At 34.7% G+C, this 26,475-nt stretch overlaps 1 protein-coding gene across 1 annotated transcript in view; it reads right to left on the bottom strand.

Moving 5' to 3' along the window:
• Positions 1 to 1,324: 1,324 nt before the first annotated feature.
• Positions 1,325 to 26,475, bottom strand: part of LOC107035786 (protein kinase C-binding protein NELL1) — a 93,605-nt gene continuing 68,454 nt past the window's right edge. The window contains exons 3-14 of the mRNA XM_015253377.1: positions 24,582 to 24,732; positions 24,214 to 24,496; positions 22,181 to 22,336; positions 20,385 to 20,607; positions 19,670 to 19,855; positions 17,441 to 17,560; positions 16,833 to 17,093; positions 15,331 to 15,699; positions 13,380 to 13,639; positions 10,748 to 10,990; positions 6,527 to 6,547; positions 1,325 to 1,918 (exon numbers count right to left, since the gene is read on the bottom strand). Of these exons, the coding sequence (XP_015108863.1) occupies positions 1,400 to 1,918; positions 6,527 to 6,547; positions 10,748 to 10,990; positions 13,380 to 13,639; positions 15,331 to 15,699; positions 16,833 to 17,093; positions 17,441 to 17,560; positions 19,670 to 19,855; positions 20,385 to 20,607; positions 22,181 to 22,336; positions 24,214 to 24,496; positions 24,582 to 24,732 (2,792 nt within the window). The 3' untranslated portion in view covers positions 1,325 to 1,399. The remainder of the gene's footprint in view (positions 1,919 to 6,526; positions 6,548 to 10,747; positions 10,991 to 13,379; positions 13,640 to 15,330; positions 15,700 to 16,832; positions 17,094 to 17,440; positions 17,561 to 19,669; positions 19,856 to 20,384; positions 20,608 to 22,180; positions 22,337 to 24,213; positions 24,497 to 24,581; positions 24,733 to 26,475) is intronic.

Raw genomic sequence — 26,475 nt, 5'->3', positions numbered from 1 at the left:
TTGATAGGAAAGTCACTGGATTTACATTTTTTCACAAGATTTATTATCTTGAGTTTTTCTACAGAAATCCGTGGCCATAAATTATTTATTTTCTTGGTCAAAAATGGGCGAAATTGCAAGATCTTTAATAGAAAGTAAAGAGAATTTTTCATAGAATTTCAGTAGAACTTCTTAGAGTAAGCACATTTCTAAACAATTTTTTTCATAATTCAAGCATTATTTCTCAGTTGGAAAACAACTCTCATAAGACTCTGTACAAATGACATATTTTCAATATGTTTTTGACAAGAATTTACAGTTCTGAGACTTCTACACCCAAAAAAATGGTTTATTTGAATTACATTAATGCGTTCATTCAGACCCAAATTTTCTTTTTATTCATCTTCTTATTCACACCAAATAAATAATTTTTCAAATATAAACAAATGTTTCCTTATTCCGTAATAATTACTTGAATTCAACGAATTATTTATTTCATACAATAAAAAAATTTCATTAGCTACAGAAATAAGTTTATTAACTTCCAACAAAAAAATCGTTGAAACGAATACAAAAATTTCAAATGCAATTTAATCGGATTCAAAACGTCATTTCTCCGGGTCTAGTAGACCCTTACACTCAAACAATTCCACCACCGTTCAAACACTGAGGAAGTACCTTAACTCGTTACCATTGGGCTGAGCGGGAAAAACTCTAGGATCAATCGACGAGAAAAAAACCGATCGAGCGAGTCCAGCGCGTTCATCGGGCGGGACAAAAAAAAATCATCTCCCAAATTCACCCATCAATAATAATTCCCCTCATCAATTCCTGGGACAATCGATTCAAGCACTATTCGTCATTGTATGCAATTACAAACATGAGAAAAACTGTCGCTCGATTCACATTTATGATAAACCGTGATAATTCATCTAAAAATCACTAAATAAATTCAATTCTCTGAATTTACGAATCATATGACAAATTGTGTTCCCTATAAAATTACGAATCAACCAGTTATTCCGTCATCATCCAACGATATACCTTCACTAATAATATAATGCCTCTCCAGTATTCGTCTCTGCTACCGCCAAAAAAAATACAAAATTACAAAAGAAAAGGGGTTGAGGGAAGGAGAAGAAGACTAATAAAGAATTAAAATGATGGATAATTCTCCAAGTCGACCAATAACGCATTGATTTCAAAGTTAAATCGATTCTCCTTGTCATGGAAAAATCGTCTAAATGTTAATTGCTCTTTGTCACTTCGCCATTGAGGCACTTCACAGCGTTTTCAGCCTCTAGCCCCCCCCTCCCCCCTCCCAAGTGGAATGACTTGACCCGTTTGTAACTCGTAATTCGTCGATATTAATATTTTGTTAATTCGTCAGCGTCTGGACGCAGCAGCTTTGATCGCCACTTCAGGTGGCATCGCTCCTACCAATGGGTCTTGTTGCAGCAATATAACCGGATCTACCTGCATTAAGGTTGCTGCGTTTATCAATTACCAGATTACTTCGTCTCTGTTGACTCCTTGCTGTTGCCAATAGATTACGACGAACTGGCTGTGTCTTTGGAAATGAAATGAGATTTTTGGTGATGCCACGTGTTTTATCAATTCCAGATGACTCGTCGTTGTATTTCTGGGATGATTTGAATGTCTTTGGTGATGATGTTGATGGTGTCTTGGTTGAATCGATGATAATCGTTGGTTTTGGAGCTTTATCACTGGCTCTAATGTCTCGTGTTGATAGTCTTGGATTATTATCGTTTGGTCCGATCGTTGATACTGCTGTTTTCGATGTACCGAAATGCGTGCTCGGAGGGTCTGTGCTATGTAACACAGAGGTAGTATCAGACTTTCTAGGAGGGATTGAGGAAGTCCCATTCCCCAAATCACCAGCACAGCCATAATCGTAGCTGCAGCATAATTGACCGTCCTACGGGGGAAGTTAAACAGTCGTTAGTCAGTTAGGTTTATTCAGCTGTGGGTGAGGTAGTTTGACTCACGTTGGTCTGGTCCAAGGAGAATTTTGTCAATTCAATTGGTCATTCAGGGGGAGAAATTGAAATGGTTATGGCTAGGGGTTTTTATGAAAATGTGTTGATGTGCTTTTGAGATTGGTCAATTTTACAGAGAAAGAAAGTTTGTGGTTTTTTGTATGATTCAAGATTATTTTGGAGAAACCTAGAAGTTTTTTTAGAATTCCGGTAAATGGTACTGCGGCATAAAGACTTTTTCTCAAAATGCCCCTTCATAATGAAACCGTAGACGTAATCACGTAAAGTCAATTTTACCTGTGCTGTAAATAACGATGATAATTTGGAAAGACTTTTGTGTTTTTTCTGACTAAAGTAATGCGATAATTCACACACTGGAAAAAAATCCTCATTTCGAGATTTTAAAGATCTTAAATTGAGACTTTCGGAAGTCTCAGCTTGAGACTTTCGAAAGGATCAAATAGAGATTTTGAAGTCTCCATTTTGTCATGAATTGGTTCAGTAGGATGAGTACATTTTTTTTTGCCAAATCATTACTATAAATTGTTGGCAGCAATTTAAAGAAAAAATACATTTTGGAAAAAATGGACTGATCCTAGTTTACCAATGCAACGCAGAATTTGACACGAAAATTTCCATTTGATCCTTCTGATAGTCTCAAGTTAAAACTCTCGAAAGTCCCAATTTGGGACTTGTAAATCTCAATTTTGGCCTTCTGAAAATATTAATTTTAGACTTTCAGAGGGTTTGAATTGAGATTTTCAAGTCTCAAATTGAGATTTTCGTGTCTCCAATTGAGATTTCAAGGCTTAAATTGAGACATTCGAACGTCTCAATTTGAGAAATGCAAAAGTCTTAAGGTGTTTCGGTTGAAAAGTCAGAATAATGAAATAATGAAAAAAAATGGAAAATTCATGTGAGAAATTTCTAAGTATGCTGCATCATTGAGAATTCTTGCATAATTTTTTCAGATCTCAGTTTCAAGAAAAAAAAATGAAATTTGGATGTTTTTATATAATGAATTTTGGATGAACAGCCAAGGTTTCCCCAGTTTCAATTAGGGAAATTTCCATGGCACCCAAAAAAATAATGAACTATTGAGAAAAAACTAGTGGGTGATAAATCAAATCTTTTTTGAGAACACGTATAAGTTTCAGATTGTTTTCAGATTTCATAAGAAAGTTATATGAACAAATGATTCGGAAAATTATGAGTTTCGGGGCGATTACGCCCTCACGCGCAGGCGCGTGATTCGAATGTCAGTGACCATCATGGGAAAGATATGGGTTGGACCATGGAACTGAGAGAGAGAAAACACTCGACAGGTTTACCAACTCGAGACGCATTTTAATATTATTTCAATAATTAGAATAACATCCAATAAAAATTATGTGACACCCGTAGGTGATGAGAAAAAATCAATCAATCTGATAAATAAAATCAATATTAAAAAAATGTTCAAATGCACACTTAAATAGCTACTTGAAAATTGGAAAATTTCGTGCTCAGCGATTGAATCAGGGCTCGAGAACAATAAGACTGCCCTTCCGTTTCACCCCCCGGTGATCTACGGACGAAACACCTTAACTTGAAACTTTCAGAAATCTCAAGTTGAGAGTTTCAAAACTCAATTTAAGATTATCAAAAATCTGGTTTGAGACTTCCATAGGTCTAAATTTGAGATCGTAAATCTCAAATTGAAATTTGTTTTTTTTTTTGGGTGCACGGAAACGAAATTTCCGTGCACACAGCCGTGAAGAACTTCTCTGCCTCATATGATATGAACTCGCCGTCGCTCGTCCTGGAATTTCAGAGATTTTTTCGCTGAAACTAATTAACCAATGCCTTCTATAATAGAACCACAAGTTTCTTGAATTCAGCACTCATTCTGTAAACCGGAAACTTTTTTTCTCTGTATCGTTCAAATTGTGTTGAAAAATGAATTCAAAATAAATATCAAACATAATCTGCTGTTATGCCATTATGCAGCTGAACTTGATAATATAGAATTGGACAAAATTGACCTTCGGTCAGAAAGATTAATTGTCAATGGGCGCGACTAAAACACATATTATGTGATTCATTGTTTCGTCAATTGAGAATATTCAATTGATTCACTGTCACCTCGGTGGATTTTTGGTCTTGTTTTATTTTAATATGGAATCAACGTCACAATCCCCTCTTGATCCGTCTCCAGGGTCAATCGGCAATCACGTTCTGTTGCAAATTTCTCGTTATTTGATGATTATTATGGTTAATCACAAAATTTTTAGTAGAGAAAAAAAAATATCACAGATACATGCTAGACATAATGAGCAAAAATTTGGGGAACAAAACAATGAATTCCCATAGTATGTCTTGGATCTTACCGTGAATAGCTAATCTAGAGTCTACGTGATGACAATACTTCAATGAAATCGTTGGTTCAAACTACAAAAGATTTTCATTTAACAATACCAATTGATAATACACTGTTAAAAAATTTTCGCTCAAATTTCCTGTATATTTTTTTGGAAATTTGGATCACATTATAGTTCAACTAAAATTTCAAGGAATTTCAGAATTGAAAACTTAAAATTTGATGGAAAAATCAGCATGTAAACTTTAAATTTCAGTTCAATTATTCCATGAAAATTAATAATAATCAGCTTCCAGCCAAGTATACGGTTACCCCAAAGCGAAGAAAAACTAACACTCCGAAATTTTCTTTTAAATTAAATTTGCCTGCGTTACGACTGGTATATGCATTTTCTATCAAGTCTTTCCGCTCTTTCTGTTTTTCCTTGAGTTGATGGAAAGTTATTTTTTTAGTTGATGTTAAAAGTTGTGATTATCAGCAGGCAATCAGTAGTGATGACGCATGTAAAAAATTACGTCATTTTGCATCCCTCGTTGTAATAGAATGGGTAAATTAAGATTTTCAGAAATTTTTAGATGTCATTCTTTTTCTTTTCTTTATAATGAGTTTAAATTAAATTGACGAAATGTGTCGTTTGCGATTCGACGAGTAACTTCTCACCTCACGCGAGACACCTCGCTCTCTTGCTTCTCAACCTCTGACATGACCGGTCCATCAATTATTTTTCTTATTATTTTGTCGTTTAAAGCATTAAGTAATTGCAATAATTCAGTAGCGAAGTGGTAAAACGGTTTAAGTCGACTCATCTCCCAGTTGAGTTTTTGAGTAATATTTCCGAACCTAATAGAAATAGCGCAATTTTCGTAATTACATTTGTTGTAGCTCTCCATCGGCTCTACAAAAAAGGTTATAACAAAAATTTTGCTATCTCCCTTAGATTCCGAGATATTCATTGAAAACTGGCCAATGGTCAACATTGACTTGTACCGTTTTACCACTTTGCTACTGAATTATTAATTGGAATAATGTTTTGTCCTGTTTAAGTTGCTATAAAGATAAAATTATATATTGTACTTGACAATAACATTTACATATTAAAAGCGCGCAATTTCGTGTAGAGGGAAATCGCCTACACTGATTATTAAAAAATAAATTGAATTTTGCAAGGTATTTTAAATTGAATAATAATATCATTTAAATATTACATCTTTATGTGTTAAACAGATGCATTCAAATGCCCTGATCGTATACTTGGCTGGAAGATTTTTAAAAATGTTTAGTAAAAACAGTTGAAACATTAGGAAAATTTAGGTAAATATCCTTTATTCTACAATTTGCAATGTTCCTGCGGCTGTAGAATTTAGAATTTCATTGAATTTCACTCCTGAACATTACATGCCAACGGTCCATGAAATTTCGATTCTATCCGACAGTGTAAATAACGATTTTTCACATTCACTCGAAGTTTTGTCATCATAAGTAGCGATTGAGAGCGCCCTTGTGCTTCTAATATTGTTTCATGTATGCAGACGGAGGGAGTGTGCAAAAAAGACCCGAGTGTTGATTTAAAAAAAAAAATGAAAAATAGTTGAATAAATAACTCCAATAAAGTGTAATAAACTGTGCAAAATAATGCGAACATGTAGGCGTCTCCTCGTGCGTTTTATTTCTCTCTTGACCGATCTTACGGGTTTTCTTCGTATCATAGAGTTTTAATAAAGAGAAAATAAGATAACTTATGGTGATTCAGCGTGCTATGTAATGCAGGCAAATATCAAATGATATAAATGAGAAGGAACGATCATGCCACCATTCAGAGCGTGCAATTCAGTCCCAGGGGTTCCCTTTGCAATTCCAAAATTTATATAGAAAATTTTTGTTGAAACATTTGTCGAATTTCTCCGTTCAATCGGAATTAATTATTCACATGGACTGCGTGCTACGAGCAGAGATAATTGAGGGTGAGTTAATGTCGTTCAGAGATGAATTACGAGAGACATGATGTCGAAAGTAGAAGAGACAAAAAAATATTGGAGGGATATGAGAGACAAGCAGGCCTGCAAAAATCGAGCTCAAGTAGCTGATCTAAATGAAAAAATAAATAAAAATAAATAGGCAGGTTTTAGAAGATATAGGTGAGGTAGAAGTGATGTGATTACCGATGCACACAACACGCGCTATTGCTCACCAATTGGGCGCAGTACGGCACCTGCAAGGATACCCATTGTTAGGCTCGTTAATCGGTTAGTTATCACGGGGTTTTATTAATGGTCAAGGTTAGCATATTCAGGATGATGTGTTTGCACGAACCCGTTCGAACATTTAACGATCTATTTTTTACGAATAGTCTAGTGTACGTCGATCCATCGTCGTCTGCAGTCAATCAAATTAACTACGGAATTCACTAATTAGTGGATATTGGCGGGATGGTTGGAGTAGAATAGACCTGCATTCCATTTTTTTCCATTGAAATTGTGCTTTTTTGAATCATTTCTATTGGAATTTAATTGAAAATTCTAATTTGATGTGCGATTTTTAGTACAGATTTTATATAAAATGTCAATAGATCTTGATTTTTCCGCATGAATTATTCTCGATTTTCAAATTCAAAAAAAATAAAAATTCTTGGTCATTTCAAATTTCGAGAAAACTTTAAAAATTTATGCTTAAAATTGGGACCAAAAATCAACATCTATTGACTTTTTAATATTAAAAAAAACAATTTTGTTTTATTTCAAGTTATTTTCGTTATAAGATAAGTTTGAATGAATCGATAATAAAAAGAATCAAATTGATAATAGAACTTTAATAGAAATTATTTAAGAAAACTCCGGATTTTTTTACAAAACATTTTGTAATGATTTCCGTTATTTAATCATAAAGAACATTCTGGAATTCGTAAAACCGAGATTTAAGATTATTTGACATTGTTTTTCACAAACAATTCTTGAACAATGAATTTTCTATGCCAAGAAATATCTTTTCAAATTTATAATTAAATTATTTACATTGCAAATGTTTCCCAAAATTACTTTAATGGGAAAAAAATACAATTCTTGGGCATGAATTCCCGAAGGCTCTTCAAGTTTATTTGTTTATTAAAAATTTTGAGAAAATGAATGTTAACAATTTATACCTAAGATTAGTTTTAAAAATCTACATCAATAGAAATTTTTAACGAAAACTCCGCTCTTTTCTATTAAACATTTCCTACATTGCAGCACATTTTGCAACGATTTTCATCATTTAATCATAAAGAACATTCCGGAATTCGCAAAACAAAATTAGAAAGTCAACATCAGTTGTTCAACAACAAATTTTTTCCATCAAAAAAAAATATTTTCAAATTTATAATAAAATTATTTACATTGCAAATGTCCCGTAAATCGTTTCAATGGCAAAAAATGAACTCTTCAGAAGTTGGAATAATTATTATTATCACACATTCATAAAAAGAAAATGTTTGGAATTTGAAATGTTGCAAAATATAACCCGAAAAAAAATCCATTCCACCCCACTTCCGCCAATTCAATTATTGATCAACTACCAATCAATAACTTTCTACCTCTACAGGTCAAACATGAAGAAGGAAAATGTCCGATCGAGTTCGTTGAAATAAAAATAATCAGTAGCACTAATGATCCATGCAGGGCCGACCCGAAAGCACGTGCGATCGTGATCTCTGGATTAATTAAATAATTATCTCATGTTAATTCATATAAACGATGAAAGCTTCAAAAAGCAAGCCAGCTGTTATTCCATCGCTCAGGCCTCGATCGCTCGAGCTTCCTCATAACTAGTGTTTTCTCCTTTCATATTATTACTGCATCGAATTCAATGATGACATGTATATATCAAACTATAATGCAACTTTAATTAAACTAAATCCATCAAAATTGAAATCAAAAGAAACACTGATCTTGCTACAGCTTGGGAACGCCCCTGTAAGGATACTAGACATCGCGTTGTACAGCGACTTAAATGTTAAAATATCATGTTAAATAATTAACTAGCAGTTACCATCGTTCAATAAAATATTAATGAGAAATTAATACTTCAGCGCATAGCCACAGTCTCGAGTTAAACATTTAGATGAGGAGAAGTTAATGAAATCAGGTATTCAATGAGACAGAGGTCTGTATCGTACGAACGAGGATTACCTACCGATATTTCATTGATTGGAAATGAATTGATCAAAATATGTTTTCGTGTTGTAAAGAAATAATCTTTTAATTAAAATAAATAATGATTGTTATGTCAATCGAGTCAATGTCTTGTGGGTATGGTATGTCTGTACTGTTGGAAGCATTAAGGCTACACTGATTGGGAGAAAAATATTCACAAACAAGTTTTAGTTCCACCAGGGAATTCGCACGTTGATGATTACCAAGTCTGGGACATTTGGAAAATGTCATAAGGTGAAAAATTTGATTGCAGAATTACAATTCTTGCGCTGAGAGAAAAAATTAGCTCTGCTGAAAAACTTTATGTTAGGATATTTAATGGAGTGGGACAGATTTACTTGAGGGAAATTAATTAACTTGATAGAAGGAAATTTAATATCTTTCACGAAAATTAAATTTTTGTCGTCATCATCAGAAATATCCTTAGAAGAATTGGAACTCTTGGCAGGAAAAAATATAATGTGTTGTACGAGAATCATTTGATCTGAGAGGACTCCATAGGTTTATACCATGGGAAGAATACATTGACGAGGAAAGAATACTTTTCCCAAAAAAATTTTCTCCTCGAAATTATTTAGTTTTGAAAATTGTAGTTTCTTCTTGAAATTATCATTGGTTCCATGGAAATCGTAAGTGTTTATTGGAAAAAGATATACACTACTCAATAACATTCACTTGATAAAACTGGAGCCTCATATAATTCTCTGTAGAACGAATGTATTTACCCGAAAGACATACAATGTCTCACGAGAACAAATACTACTACGAAAATTATCATGTTTTGGTGGAAGCTTTCTTTTTTGCCCACAAGTAAGTTGATTCAACATGACAGATCTCTTCAGGAGAACATAATTTTTCCGCAGAACTAATTTTTTCCCTCAGCGTGTTTCAAAAAATTCACATTTGCTATGCAAACAATAAATCTCATTTCTTCTTCATCTCTTTCTGTACTTGCATACATATTTTGGTACTAAAAAGTGTTTAAGTGATACGGAAGAAGAACCAGATAAATACAGTCACAATTGTGAAATTCAATGATTTTGTCACCAATTTTCAGTGACATTATCGCTAAGATCGAGCGACATCATTCCTAATTTGCAGAGTAATGTCTCTGATTTTCAGGAATCCATCTCTCATTTTTGGAAATCTATAGCCAAATTTCAGTGATAAAAATGGTGCACCGACATTTTTTCCTCGACATTTTCTCCCATTCTTTTCCTAATTTTCCGCGTATCATTTCTTTCGCGCATATTTCCTCTCCGGCGTTTCTTCTAACGCCGCTGGTCGCGCCCTAAGCGCCGCACCGCCACAGCATAAATGGACATAATAATAAATTTGAAAGATCTAGGAAAAATCTGAGAAAAATCAAGAGTGATTTAGATCGTATACTTGAAGAAGTCTCGTAAGATATTTTATATTCAGTGTTACTCTTAATTATATATTCAAGCTCACGGTTGCCATGTTTTTCTGAAAATTGGCATTATACACAGTACACGACCCGGAGTTTCGGAATTTGAGAATCTGATAGGACTTCTAGACACCTCCAAATGAGATGTAAAATTTTTTCCCATTTTTCTGAAGCTTTACAGAAGTGTAATTAAAAAAATCGGAAGTAGTGCGGCGCGGCGCTCATAGCGCAACCAACGGAGTGTTACCAAAGATCTTTACAAAAATTTCGTTTCTCTCAGTGTATCATTTTCACCATTCTTGTCCTTCAATTTGATACAATATGTATCTTGGTAACCATCAGTAGATTACTTTGTTGATTCAAAAACTACCCGTTCAAAATTTTTCTCCCCTCAGTGTAATTAGCCACTTAGCATCATTTCACATAAAAACTCGCATATTCAGGACAAAATCGTGCAGTACTAAATGCAATCTGATATTCTGTACAGTACTGCACGATAATTGTTAGCACTTCAATGTTTCTGCAGCAACGGTTTATGTTTTTTGTTCTCTGGTCAAAGCGAAGGCGCTATACACTTCGTTTACTGACCTTGTCCACATCAGAGTATCATATCATAATGAATCATCGAGTAAGTGACAAGATACAGTGAATATATCTATTCAAATATGTATTTATTCATGGCTGCACTTTAAACTATCGCTATCACCCACTGATTCCTACTTCCCGTGATCCTAATTTATGGGCTAGGCAACAATGTAAGTATAAAATGATAATGGAAATATGTTTTGGTAGGTTGACTCGTTACGGGCCCCCTTACCTTGCACTCGCACGTTGTGCATTTGTCATGCGGGTCCTGCCAAGAACTGCCGCTGTCGTGAATTATACCGGCGTAACTGCAGGGTCGTGGATGACTTGACACTGCGATAGTGGTAATGTTTGTGTGAATTTCCCGTGCACAGGGATCATCCTCACAGCGTGGACAACAATCGCCATCCTCGGTTACTGGGTTTGTACAGCTTACTGGGGGACATTCCATTTGCCAACAGTCTATTTCTCCATACTGAAATTATATGAATGTAAAGTTAAATTTTATGCACTGATAAAAATTATTAGTTATTATTAACGAATGGATTTGGCTGGAGACGAGGGTCTATTCGGTCTCACTTGTGGGAATTCGGTAAAGGATAGATGGCTTTTGTAACGTATAACACTCGGAATTAATATATATCGAATTAGATTTATTCACGGCAAACGTACACGCACGAAAATATTTAATAGAAAAACCTATCGAATTCGTTAGGAAATTCTATTGACTTTCTATTAAACTTTCTATTAGTTTTTGGCTGATTCTATTGACATGTTCAATAGAAAAAGTCAACAGAATTCGATTTTTCTATGTAACTTATTCTTTTCATATATTTTCTATAGAATTTGCTCGACTCACATTTTCTAAGTTTTTTTCATTCTATTTTTCTTTTCTTCTCATCAAGAAAATCAAACGAAAAAACTTGGAAAATTTGAGGCGAGGCAATTCTATAGAAAATATGTCAATAGAATAAGTTATGTAAAAAAATTGAATTCTATTGACTTTTTCTACTGAATATTTTCTATTGAAAATTTCATTAGAATCGGTCAGAAACTAGTAGAACAGTTCAATAGAAATTCAATAGAATTTTTTAACGAATTCGATAGGTTTTTCTATTAAAGTTTTTCGCCCGTGTAGCTTTAGTTTACACTATGGGAGCTGGAACGACATTAATCATCCGATCGAGGATGTCCGAATTATTACGAATCGTCGCGAGGATATCCTGCGATGAAGGACAGCGATATATCCCAGTTCATTAATAGTTAACAAATGCACATTTGAGGGGCCTTGTTTGATTTGATTTTCACATTTAAAGTGAACCATTCGTTAATTATTAACGAATATTCATTTGGTCTTATTTAACTCCACCATTCGTTAATAGTTAACGAATCCGTTTGCAATAAATGAATCAGTCTATCAGTGTAGCTGAAAAGTTTGAATGCAGTACAAAAGAACAAATTGTCCAATTTCATCGAAAAATTTGAGGAGTCATTATCATTTTACCTATAAATGTTGTGCCTTTTTTGTTCGTGTTCACAAAAACGACTGAATGGATTTGAATGAGATTTTGTGATAGGCCATAATTTATTGGCCTAAGTTGCATATAGACCGTTGGAAAAAATAATTGTAGAAAAATTCTACAACCTTTTGGAAACTTCAAAAAATTCTCGATTTTCTGTAAATTTAAAAAATTTCCTTGGTTTCCTTTCTAAAAAAAAACATGGCCAATATATCGAATCGAAAATGAGAACTCGAACATTGCGGATATCTCGAACGAAAAAGTAAGGTGGTTTTCATGCGTACAATCGTCTTGCGTCTAATCTTCAGGAAGCCCACCTACACTGACAAAAACAAACGTTTTTGAAAAGTACATCTTTACTTATATCAAGAAACTTCTGACTTGAAAATTTTCAAGAGTAAACTCTTGCCCTAAGAAAATAAAAACTTTCGTCAAGTGATTTTGTACTTGTCCTAAGTACGAGCACAATTTCTTGATGACAAGAAAGCGATTTCTCAAACCAAGTAAAATTGAATTAATTCACTTAATAGTTTTTCAGCCTCAATTCGAAAATATTGATCCAAAAACCACTTTAATTGACTTGAGAACTCGTTTTCTTGATATAAAAAAATTGTCCTCATCTTTCGGACAAGTATAAAATTTCTTGGCGTAAGATTTTTTTTCTTAGTGTGAGATATTGTCCGCTTGGTAATTTTCAAGCCACGAATTTCTCGGTACAAGTAAAGAAGTACTTCTGAAAAACACTTGTTTTCTCAGTATAACAAGCAAGAAAATTGAATACCATTCTATGAAACATGAATATACGAATATTTGAAACACGAAACATAGTTGTCGAAATGAATGCTGTGAATTTTGTTTCACTCGCTCTTAAGGATGTACTAATTGGCATCAATTCAACATGAAGTTATTGAAAAATAAATGGAATTGTATATTGCAATGAGGGAAATCAATTGTGACATTAATTGCGATTGAATATTGAAGACATCCAATCAGCCGCAATGATCGATTCAATTATGAATACCAATTAAATGATTAATTCCGAACGTTTGTATGCCAGAGCGAGAAGATAATCAAATTCATTGAATAATTCACGGTATGTCGAAAAAGAATAATTCCAAAATAAATTCCATACATCACTGAAAGGCTTTGAATGAAAGCAACAATTCCCCAAACATTCCACAAAACCAAAAGATTCTTTTTTCATCTAATTGAATCGATAAAACATTCACACGGATACACGAATATTAAACTATAATTATCAGGACAAAACATTCCAATTTAGACGAATTTACCCCAGTGTAAACGTCAAATTTATTGAAATTGAAAATAGTTTTAGGTTCATACCAGGCACTCGCATGTTTGACACTGATAAATCCATCTCTCCCCGCTCCTAAAAATAAGATGATGAAGCTCCTGATGCCTGCAAGAGGCAGCAGGATCACACTGTGGACAGCACTTGTCCCTCCTACTGGTTTGTAAACTGCAGTCGCAAATAGGATCTCTACAAGAGATGACCCCATCCTTGCAGGTGCACTGCCTGCAGGGATTATCAGCAGGGGCGAGTGTCTCCCCATTGGCCACTTCCCTGTCCTCGAACCAGCAGCCTGATTGTGAAAACAATGATCGGTTAACCCTAGTGTCAGTCGTAAAGAGGTGATTAGATAAATGGTTTTGTTTGCAATACAGTTGACTCTCTCCTCCAGTCGAAAACCTCAGTTAAATCCACATTAAATCTCAACTAAACCTAGATTAACTCCTAACTATACTCTGATGTATACCAGAGATTAAGTCCAGTGTAAGCCCGAGGGAATTCCTCGTTAAAATCAGATTGAATCCCCTACTAAACTCCAATTAAATCTCTCCTTAATCGTGATTAAACATCAACTTAATTTCGAATAAATCTCTGCATAATCGAAATTGAACCCCAATGACTAAATCTTGATGAAACCCCGACTAAATCTCTACTAAACGGTCACTGAACCTCGTCTAAACCTCTACTAAATCATGTTTAAATCTTCATTAAATTCCGATTAAATCCCAATGGGAGTCCCCACTGTGGTCCGACTAAACTCTAATTAAATCCTGATCAAACCCCGACTAAACCCCTACTAAACCTCTATTGAATCTCATATAATCCTCTACTAAATCCTGATTAAATCTTCACTAAATCCCGATTAAAACCCAATAGAAGTCCCCACTAAACTTCGACTAAATCCCTACTAAATGCCAATTAATCAGCTACCACCCTCCGCTCGCGTCGCTCGCCAATCCCCTTATAACCCCTATGATCCTTATTCTGACCCGTGTGATCCTCATACCCCTCGTGACTTTTATTTTGACCCTTGTGACCTTAAGTTTCTGACCCCCATTTGGACCCTTAACCTGACCTTTGCGATTCTTAATCTAACCGTTGTGACCCTCGTATGGATCCTTAATATGACCATCATAACCGTCGTGGCCCTTACTTTCACCCAGGTGACCCTTGGTTTTTTACCCCTATGTCTCTTATTTAGACCCTTACTCTGATCCTTGTAACCCTTACCCTGATCCTTGTGACAGTTATTTAGATCCTTAATCTCACCCTTGTTATCCCTATTTTGGCCCTTAATCTGGCCCTTGTAACCCTTAATTTTACGATCTTTGATGGCCTTAAACTTCGAATCCTTAATCTGACCCTTGTGACTGTTGGCCTTATTTTGACCCTGGTGACTCTTGGTTTTTGACCCCCATGTCCCTTATTTGGACCCTTACTCTGATCCTTGTGACCCTTACTTTAATCCTTGTGATACTAATTTAGTCCCTTAATCTGGCCCTTGTTAACCTTATTTGAACCCTTAATCTGGCCCTTGTGACCCTTCATTTTACGACCCTTAATCTGACCCTTAAACTTGCGATCCTTAATTCCATGTGACCCTTGTGGGTTTTATTTTAACCCTTGTGACCCTTACTCTGACCTTGATGGCCTTCATTTTGACCCTCATGACCCTTGTGATCTTTAATATCGGAGTTTTGATTTCGAGTACCGAATGTTCATCCCCAAAAGTTGATTTGGATTTTGAAAATATAGAGAAAAAGAAATAACCAATGAAAAATCAATTTGAAAAAAATGCTAATATCGCGCAATCGCTTCCATGAATACACTTTCAATTAATGTCAAAGGACAGAGCTCATTAGAGATCCACGCAAAGAAAAATGAAAATCGATGACTCCGTAAGCGTAGAATTAGAGAAAGAAAATTGTGGTGAAGCTTCCACGCACAAGCAACAAAAGGATAATGATTCAATTGATGACTCACTGAGCTTGCACTCTTGACTGGGATCTACATTCGGACAAGCGCACTCATATCCCCCGTCCGTATTGATACACCTGGCAGTCGGATGACAGGTGTGTCTCCTCTCCAGAGTTTGGTCATTACACTCGTCAATGTCCAGACACTGGGTGCCCTGGCTGCTGTCGTGCAATGCACTTCTGTAACCGGGTTTGCATCGACAGTAGTACCATCCAGGCATATTGAAACACGTCGATGAATGGTGACATCTGTGAAGATCACTCGCACATTCGTCCAGATCAAGCTCACAGCTGTTGCCAATGTATCCACGACGACAGGAGCATCTGCCGGGCGCTATGCACTCACCCCCATTTTGACAAGTCTCATTGCACACCGCTTTAAAGTTCAATAGACATAAAATGAATCAATGAAAGCAGTTGAAAATTAATTACATGGAGTGAACGGATGAACAAATAAGTTTTTAACAAACCAAACGAGGTGGGGAACTTCTTGAGTTATTGACGATTGGAATTCAGTAGGGAAGTCGAATAGAAAGTTTTTAACAATTACTGGTGATTAAAGGAAAGAATATTTCAGATCGACATGTTCAATTTTTTAGGAAATTGCATTCCACTGAGAGAAACACTAATAAGTTCTCAAGCAAGTCTTGTTTGGACCAACAAAATCGTTAGTTTAAAATTATCAAAAATATCATTGCTTGGTTCGAATTTGAAAGTCTCAAACATGAATAATTGCTCTGCTTTCAACAACGAAATTTCACATTTCGATGAAAAAGCCAATAAAAATTGTGAATTTCGGTTGAATTACTTCATGAAGATTAACAAGAAATCGTAAAATTCAGGTAACTATATTCTTGAATTTCAAATCAATGAAAATTTTAGCATTATTTCGTACTAAATGTTCGCGTTTTAATTAAAAATTCATGTGATCTTTCGGTGAAATTTGAAATTTCATGATTTTTCTCCGTGAGATAGATTCCAATGTCACAATTTGACTGAACTTGAGTCCAATTATTTCATAAAACTTCATAAAAATTCGGATAATTCAGATGAATGTGTTGTTGAATTTTTTATTAATTAAAAATTCAGCCTCATTTGGTACTGAATATTCATCTTTTGATTGAAAGTTCAAGTAAGTTGAGGAATTCTCGTCATCCGTCTGCTCGAAAATTTGGAACTCCACTGAATTTAACGTGACATTTGAAATTTTATGATTTTTCCGCATGAAATCAATTCCAATGTCACAATTTGATAGAAAAAATCAAAGGGAATTAAATCTCAATTCAATTATCCCATAAAAATTCATAATTTTTGTAATTTCATAATTTTCAATTAATTAAAAATTTCGCCTAATTTGCTATCGAATTCTCATGATTTGCTTAAAAGTTCAAGGGAGTTGACTGAAAACAGTCTACAAAGTATTTTCCTCAGTCTATGAACCGGAAATATAATAACTACTGCCCTACTAAATCCATCAGCTTAATCCGAAGGAAGTGATTGTGTCTTTACGTTTGCAAGTGTATCCATCCCCCGTGTATCCCTCCTTACAAACGCAGTAGTAACTTCCAGCAGTATTAACACAAGTAGCGTGCTCCGAACACGAGTGTTGCCCAGTCGCGCATTCATCCAATTCAGCGCAGTTGAACTTGTCCACCCTGTGATACCCAGGAAGACATTCACACGTGTACGAGCCAACCACGTTCACACATCGGGTATTAGCATTACAGTGGTGGCCCTCGGAGCCTCCCTGCTGTTTGCATTCATCAACATCTGACGATAAAAATCATCGTTTCGGTTATTGGTTTACTCACAAAATCGGGCATGATTGATTAATTCAGTGGTGAAGTGGTAAACGGAGATAAGTCGACTCATCTCCCAGTTGAGTTTTTGAGGAATATTTCCGAATCTAAGGGAGATAGCGAATTTTTCGTAATTACATTTGTTGTAGCACTCAATCGGCTCCACAAAAAAGATTATAACGAAAATTTTGCTATCTCCCTTAGATTCCGAGATATTCATTGAAAACTGGGCAATAGTCGAAATTGACTTATCTCCTTTTACCACTTCGCTAGTGAATTCTGTCGTTATTCTAGTTTTGTTGATTAGTATTTTAGTACCGTGACAGTTTTGGCCGTCCCCTTGGAAGCCAAGATTGCAGTGGCAGGCGTAGGTCGTCTGGAGATTCAGGCAAGAGGCATTTGTATGACATTTGTGGCCCTTAGCGCAATAGTCCACCCCTGGTTATTTTTGTTAATCCGTGGCATTGGGAAAGGATTAATTAGCAGAATTAGTTACGATAGCTAATTTTAGCAGGGATCTCCATTAATGTTGCATCGTGATAATGTTAATAAATTTTCGAGATACCACGCATGAAATAATTTAGCAGAAAACCCTAGCGAATTGCTTAGAAATCACTATTAGATTTATGTTGAACTTTCTATTAGTTTTTTCTAATTTTATTTTCTTTCCATTACCGTCTTCACAATTAGATTTATTTAATTTTATTCATTCTTATTCTTATTATATTTTTTTTCCTTAAGTCACAAGTTATAACATTGAATGAGGAATTATGCTGAGGAAGAGGAATTATGCTGCAGATCAATCAAAAGTGTTTTTTTTTTGTAATCAAATTCCTATGACCGGATTTCAATTCTTATCATGAAAAGGGAATGAAAAAAGAATCAGAAAAGGATAATTGGCTAGAAAATGGATTTTTTTCTTTTTTTTCTTCAAGTAATCCAAAAAATGCAAAAAAATGGGCGGAATGAACTTGAAAAATGAATTTTTCAATGTCTCCGGAAAGTTGTAAAATCAATTTTTTTCAAATAATGAAAGAATACTCATAAATTCGATTTCTATCCTTGTCTTTTGATAGCATCAATAGAATTACCTAAATGGCAATGAATTGCACAAATCACGAATTGGAGACTAAAAATTTTTAAAAGGGGATAACAAGAAAATGGAGAAAATTTGTTTTTCTTCATTTGTGTCACTGGAGACTTGGAATTACTGTTTTTCGTCGAATATGGGCAGGATATGAATATTTTGGAATTTCAATTTCCAATGTCTCCAGAAAGTTTTAAAATCGATATATTTTTTCGAATGCTGGAAGAATACCCATAAATTCGATTTCTATTCCTGTTTTTTGACAGAATGAATCAAGTAAACGACAGAAATTATGAATCGTAGACTGAAATTTTATCGGCCTATTATTATGTAATAATAACTCATTCTCTTCAGATATTTTCTACAGAATTTCCTCGGCTCGAATTTCCAAGTTGTTTTGTTTGATTTGCTTGATAAGAGGAAAAGAAAAATAGAATGAGAAAAACTTCAGAAAAATCCAATTCTTTTGACTTTTTCTATAGAATATTTTCTATTGAACACTTCAATAGAGCCATTCAAAAACTAATAGAAAGTTCAATAGAAATAAATTGTCATTATAATGATCATGTAATAATCATTGATTTTAGGTATGATATACATGAATTATTAGCTGAAAATTGATGAGGAGCTAAGTATCGATAACCTGAACTTGCAATTATTCAACATCAGAAAGCTATTCACATTTCGAATGATAACTTGAATGGAGATCTCTGAATTAAAGTCATTAGTTTGATTAATAGATTAATGAGCATGGAGTACTTCAGTATTGGAGTGACAACAGAGATTCAATCCACATTTCCAGTATATTTTGTTCACATCTTCGAAAACGAGACCCTCAAAATAATTCAAGAAAAGACCAGTTTTTGTACACGCACGAAAAAATTTAATAGAAAAACCTATCGAATTCGTTAGAAAATTCTGTTGAATTTTTATTGAACTCCCTATTAGTTTTTGGCTGATTCTATTGACAAGTTCAATAGAAAAAATTCAACAGAAAAAGTTAACAGAATTCTATTTTTCTATATAACTTATTCTTTTCGTATATTTTCTATAGAATTTGCTCGACTCAAATTTTCTAAGTTTTTCTCATTCTATTTTTTTTTCTTCTCATCAAGAAAATCAAACAAAAAAACTTAGAAAATTTGAGCCGAGGAAATTCTATAGAAAATATCTCAATAGAATAAGTTATATAGAAAAATTGAATTCTATTGACTTATTCTACTGAATATTTTTCAATAGAATTTTCTAACGAATTCGATAGGTTTTTCTACTAAATTTTTTCGTCCGTGTACGTAATTTTATAAACTACAACTCCGAGATGTTGACAAAATAATCTGCATGTAATTGTTGTAATCATCTCTATTTTCCCAATTTTGTACTGAATCTACCGATTAGCGAAGAATCAGCTGAGTTTCGTAAGGTGTGAGAATATGTATCACTCTTCAATTGACATTTCGTACCTGGACAGAATTTGCAGCACTCGTCAGCCACAGTTATCTGCTCACTGGGTGAACAAGGTAATGGTGGACACCTTGTCTTCGTTCTGGAGCACTCGGATACTCCATCGATGCACTCACATTCGAGGCATTGTCTCGGTGACATCTTCTCACCGTGATCGAAGATCACACCGTGAGTGTAACATTGTTCTGAAGAAACAATGCGTTCATGAAAAAAAAATTATTTACGATTTTTTAAATTCAGAATTGAAGTTTTGAAACTTATTATTCAATCACAAAAATATCTCAGAAACAAATGTATTCAGAAGGAAACGTGTGGGAAAGTATTTTTACAGTACAAGAAATTTCCAATAAATGATTTTATCTGATAGTGAGATGTTCCTATTAAATTCAGTAGCGAAGTGGTAAGGAGATAAGTCAGTTTTGACTATTGACCAGTTTTCCATCAATATCTCGAAATCTAAGGGAGGTAGCGAAATTTTTGTTATAACCTTTTTTGTGGAGCCGATTGAGTGCTACAAGAAATGTTATTACGAAAATTTCGCCATCTCCCTTAGATTCCGAGATATTGATTGAAAACTGGTCAATAGTCAAAATTAGCTCATCTCCTTTTACCACTTCGCTACGAAGTTGATATTTATAAATATTTTCTTCATTTATAAAATTGGTGAAGGAGTATTCGATTGATACAATGCAAATGTGTAGTGCTGTGACATACTCAGACAGATAGGACAACACTGTCCCTCAGGTATAACAGGATATTTGCATGTGACTGGAGCGCAGGGTATCGGCCTGCACTCGATCTCCCCGTGAACGCAAGAACACAACTGACAGCCTTTTTCCCACGTCGCCCCATCATCATGCACGGTACCATTCTCCCTGCATGATTTTTGGCACTCGCATTCCTCCACTTTGCTTATTCTACCCTCTGCAGCAGCTAGCTAAAAGGAAGGACGTCCGTGAGACTCTAATCTATTGAAATTATCCCCACAGGAACACACGGAGAAAAAAATTCCAGAAAAATTACTGTGCCAGCACGGTAAAATGGGTTCATTTGGACGGACCCGGCAAAATTATCGTACCAGCACCGGAAAATTTTCTGTGGAGTACAAGGATTTTTTGACGGTAAATTCGAGAAAAATTCCTGTAGCGCACGGCAAAAATTTGGGTGCTGGCACGGGAATTTTCCCGGGTGCATCCAATGAACCTATTTTATCGTGCTACCACAGTAATTTTTCTGGAATTTTTTCTCCGTGCATGGAGAAAATTGTTTATGAAAAATTTTGTACATTCTCGAGTCGAATATTATGACGGAAAACGTCCGGGAGACGACGATTGAATTATTCTAGTTATGTCCAATTCAGGGGGTTTCCGGGGTTTCCAAGGGGTTGGGTAAAAGACGCGTCAGACATAACTGCACGGAGAGAAAAATTCAATAAAAATTACCAGAAAAAAAACGTAACAATTACGTTTCAAAAAGAAATCCGCGAGCGATGTAAAATTCCATAAAAAGTGTGAGTCGGCACTGAAATTGTACGAATAGCCACGTAAATTCTACGATTTGTTCCGTAAAAATTAACAACCCGTCTGATGACCGCTGTGGGGACAAGTCGTTCCGTAATTTTTCCCCAATGATTGAGAAATTTTACGGAACGGAACGTAGAAATCACTCACCAACTTCATAAAAATTGTTGAACGTTCAAGAATTTTTGATTTTGGAGGCATAACAAGTCGGGAAGTTTCTGTAAGATTTTACTTCTTCGGGAAAAATTACATGACAATTTCGTAATTTGTTCGGTGATGGACCTGAAAATTCACTGAACGTTTCAGATTTATTCTCTTCCATTCCTATACAAATTGCCGGAAAACGATTATCCATTACAGATTACGTGAATTGTTCCGTAATTTTTACTGAATCTTTCTCTCCGTGTGGAATAATTCAGTCCGTCGTATCAAAATATTCGACTCATAACTGTTTCCTTTTTTATATTTTTTATTGGTTTCTATTCTATTGTTTCACATGAGATGCACGAAAAAATCATATTTTTTCGTGCATCATGTTGAGAATATGAAAATATGAGAAAATATGATTTTTCCGGGCATCTCATGTTGTTCAAAGTTTTGTCGTTAAAAATCTCTCCAGGTGAATCTTCTAAATTTTCGCTTGTGAACATCCCTTTTTCTCTTACAACAAAAATTAGAAAATTCATGATCACTCAATTTCAATTTTTTCACTTCAAAGTTGAAGAGAAAAACTCATTGATTCTTTTATTCCACATGCTTTTCTAATAAATTCTTCATACGTGTGCTCTAAAAATGGTAAACACGAATAAAAACGAAGAAAATAGAAAATCAATGATTACTTAATCCGTAAATGTGTTTTCTCCATCAAATTTTTCTACTACTTTTTCATTTTTTGCGTAACATTCCACAATTTATCATACTTTCCATATGACTAATCGCATTTTTTCCCTCCATGCACTCACAAATATCATAGTACCAGTAAATATTTACCCTACGAGTCAATTCGTTTAAATTGTGCATAAGTTGTTCAACAGTATTCTGAAGAATCGAGAACTGTCCGCAGGTGGGACAGGAAGTGTCGAGCTGGGGGCACTGCGACAGATATCCATGGGCGCCTGGAATAAGCTTGACGTCTTGGAGAGCACCCTAGTGTCATCACAAAAAGAATTCAAATGAAAAGATGTTCGTGTTCGGGGAGATAAATGCATTTGAAGGAGGAAACGCGTGATTGTAATGGGACAATGGGAATGATTCGCCGGGCCATTAGCCAAGAGCCATTTCCTCCCTTGTGCTGCAGGAAATGTTCGAGGGTTGAGGGTGCAACTGGGGCTCACCGATGCTGAGTCACGGTGATGAATGACAGGAATTCGTTGAGTGCAATCACCTTTCTGATTACTTTCGAGAGGATGAAAAAATGGGTGGTCGGGAGAACTTGATTTTATCTATTTTATGTGGTTTGGATTTGAGGGAGGAAAAACGGAATAATAGTTGATATACAACTCGGAATCGTTTGCATGTACGATTTCTATATTACTAGCGAACGGGCGCGAAGCTTAATTTATACTATTTTATTTTATTTTCTCTCCATTTCCGTCTTCACAATTAGATTAATTTAATTTAATCCATTCTTATTCTTATATAATATGCATATTTTTCCTTCATGCACAAGTTACAACATTGAATGAAGAAGAATTATGTAAAAGATCAATGAAAATCGTTTTTTTTGTGATAAAAACAAACACCCAAAACCGAAGTCATTTAAAATCTCAGTCGGGTAATAGTAAAGCTCTCCATGTATTCCTGAAATTTTTTAAAATATATTTTTCCCTTCATATGGTAAAAGAATATCTGTACTCCTCATTCCTATGATCGGATTCTAGAATCTCAGAATTTTGTCCGCACACACGGACATTCTCTAAAAACATCATATCTCGACGTTTCATGACATGCTAAGTCATTTCTGAAGCAAAATACCAACAAAACAAGAAACAGATCGTAAACAATTTGAGTATATTTATTATTAAATAATTTACATAGATCAGGTAATCTAAGGATTTTTAAGATATAAGCAATATAAATAATGCTTTCCGTCATAAGTATTACTTTGAACTGTTGATTAAATTAATTTTATTATGATACTGCATGTCTATTTGATTTTGATCCTGTAATTGGCCGTAATAAAATTAGCTGTAATAATGAATATAAAAAAATGAAAAATAGTTTGCAATGTGAGAATCATGAATTTAGATAGCAATGGTTATCGTTGATCACGATTGGGAAAGAAACGAGGCTTTACATGCATTGTTATGAAAATATGACATTAGCATACGGTAATTCGGTCAGTTCATATTAATCAAAATGGTCAATTACCCAAAAAGGAGAAGTAATGATTCGAGTACTTCTAACAGAAAAACTGTTTGATGATCATTTTTGTGATTTCGGACAGAAATTTAGTGATAGATTTCTAAAAAATAGAGATGGGTCCTGCAAATTAGTGACATTCTTTTGAAAATTAGAAATAATGTCACTAAAAATGTATCTCAAAGAGTTGAGAATATATTTTGAATATTTTAAGGATAATTCGTTTGCCTGTTTTACATGAATAGTGCAATTTTGTATTTAAAAAAAAACAGAATTAGCTGTGTAGGAGGCGAATTTCAAAAAAATAACTCGTCATTGTTATTGCACACATTTTTTCAAAAAATTTGGAAAAAAAACCTTTACAGCTCATAAATTAATTTTGCACTTGAATTTTCAATTTAATTTAATTTTTAATTTTTAAACAATTAATCTTTTGCCCTAATCATTCATTTTTAGACATATATAATCGATCTTCAATCTATGGGAAATCTCATTCCAATAGCCCGCGACATTTAAAACTCCTAGTAGTCTCCCCTTAAAATATATCGTCATAAACATTCCATTCGGAAGCAAAATGCTGATTCATTAGCAAAAATATATTGACTATGTTGTGGCGGAAGCAATTTCCCACTTGTTTTTAAAATTTTTTTTTCTTATGTTACCTTGAATAGAAAGTGCTTGGCATTTCTCTGGCCGACCCAGAGTTGAAGTTGTGGCAGAGTAAAATTAGTGTCTGGTGGACCAGGTCTGAGTAGACGTCTATAAAGGGGATGACAGTCGACGAGTAGCTCGACCTGCGAGCCACTGATACTCAGGGCAACCCTGTGCCACGCACCGTCCGCAAGACGAAATGGAAATGACTCGACGTGCACTGCACCGTCACGTCGGGATACGTAGTGAAGACGGAGCTCGTCTTTTCGGCCGCTGCTCTGCAGCTCCAAATACCTGCAACATCCATTTATTCAGGTGGTTTTTCACGCGAAGAGGTTTGATGAGGATCTTTGCTTTTTTTTACGGGGAGAAATCGTACCTATTATTACCATGGGAGAAGGCTACGATTGTACCGGAATTAGCTTCCTCTTGGCGCAGTGCTGCAGCAACTGTGAACTCCGGAACCCGCCGAAGTAGTGATGCCGCTCGCTCAAAGCTCGTCTGACTTAACTGAAGATCCCTCTCCTCGCCTGAATCCATTCGGATGAAAATGATATTGTTAATTAGGAAAATACAAAAATTATGGGACTGAATTAGGTAAAATAGACCTCATGTTTAGATCAAGAGAAATTGTGGAGAAATAATATAACTTTTATTAATTTGTCACAGCGGCTACGTAATTTTATTTATTTTATAACTTCGTTGCAGAGCCTGAAGAAGCTGAAATATTTAGCGAAATGTCGCAACTGTCACAAATTCGCAGAAAAATATATTAATAAAAATCGAGTAATCGCTTTTAGACATTCGATTGAATTTTTATTGGAATTCTGTTGAAAAATTCTATTTATTTTCTCTGGCAATTCAATTAATAATTAAAAATTTTACTCTCGCATTTGATTAACAGATGATATATGACAGAAAAAAGTCGATAAATTTTTATTTTTTTACGGAAATTAGTGGGCATAAATTTACAAGTTTTTATCATTGCATTTTAATTTTTTTCACACGATAAAATCCAAGAAACAGAGAGAAAATTCGTGTTTAAGAATTCTTGTAGAAATAATCCTAATAGAATGAATTATGTAAAAAATCAACATTCATACACTTTTGTATGAGCAAATATCTATTAAAAACGCCCGCGAAAGTTACATAAAATTTTCCATAAAATTCACGCAATTTGCTAGAAAATTCGAGGAAATTTTTCTAACTTTTCTGCGAGGGAGTTTTTTCAACTTTTCTGCGAAGCCAAAGAAATTTCTCGAATTTTCTGTAAAACTGAAAATTTCCTCGTTTTTCCTCAAAAACCGAAGAATTTCTTCGAATTGTTTAGAAAACCCGAGAATTTCCTGGAATTTTCTGTAGAACCAAAGAATTTTCTCGAACTCTCTACAAAACGGTGCATAAAAAACTACGCACCGTAGCGCAATAACTTACAGCCTAAAGCCGATTGGGAACCTTAAACTATGTGCACTGTTAAAAATTTTCGTCTGAATTTTCCGTGTCAATTCCGGAAATTTTTATCGTGTTTAAGTTCCACTGAAATTTCGGAAAATCTTGTCATTGGAAAATCGAATATTCCATTGACTTTCTGTTGAAATGATTTGAATATCAACAAAATACTTAATTTTTCAGTTCAATTATTCTGTAAAAATTCAGAAAAATCAGGAAAATTCCAAGAAAATTGAAGATTTAACCAAGTTGTGAAACTTCCATCCCACTCCAACTGAAAACTCATGAATTTCCTCAAATTCTACCTAGAACTTCAAGTCAATCCCATGAGAATTACCATCATATTTTCCACGAAATTTAAAAAAAATCCTTACAATATAATCGTAAAAATACAATTGAAATTCATTCAGTCGTTTTGGCGTGAATCGCGGCCAAAGAATGGGCAACAGATTTATTACATTAAAAAAGACACAATACCCCCGCATAAAAATCGAATCAATTGACCAAGTTATCATCCCATCAAGTTCCGAATTATTCCACTCAATTGATAAACTCATAGCAAAAAAGTGTCAAGTGTTGAAGCCACTGGATTTCCCCCCTCTGGAAGTTGATATTCCACGGTAAACCATGCGCATGATAAAGTACAATTTATTTTCCGTAATTCATCTCAAATTTCTTACATCGAGTGAATTTAATTTGGCGCGTGCAACACCTGCCTCAGTGGAACGTGTCTGAAGGTGAATAAAGAAGGAAAAAAACGCCAGAATGTTGAGTCTGGCTTCACACCCCGGTCATGAGTGACTGCCCCCCCCCCCCCCCCCCCC

The sequence above is a fragment of the Diachasma alloeum genome, unplaced genomic scaffold (assembly GCF_001412515.2).
Source record: "Diachasma alloeum isolate Michigan unplaced genomic scaffold, Dall2.0 Dall_scaffold_00200, whole genome shotgun sequence".
NCBI classification, from domain to species: domain Eukaryota; kingdom Metazoa; phylum Arthropoda; class Insecta; order Hymenoptera; family Braconidae; genus Diachasma; species Diachasma alloeum.
This window is presented reverse-complemented; position numbering and strand designations above follow the sequence as displayed.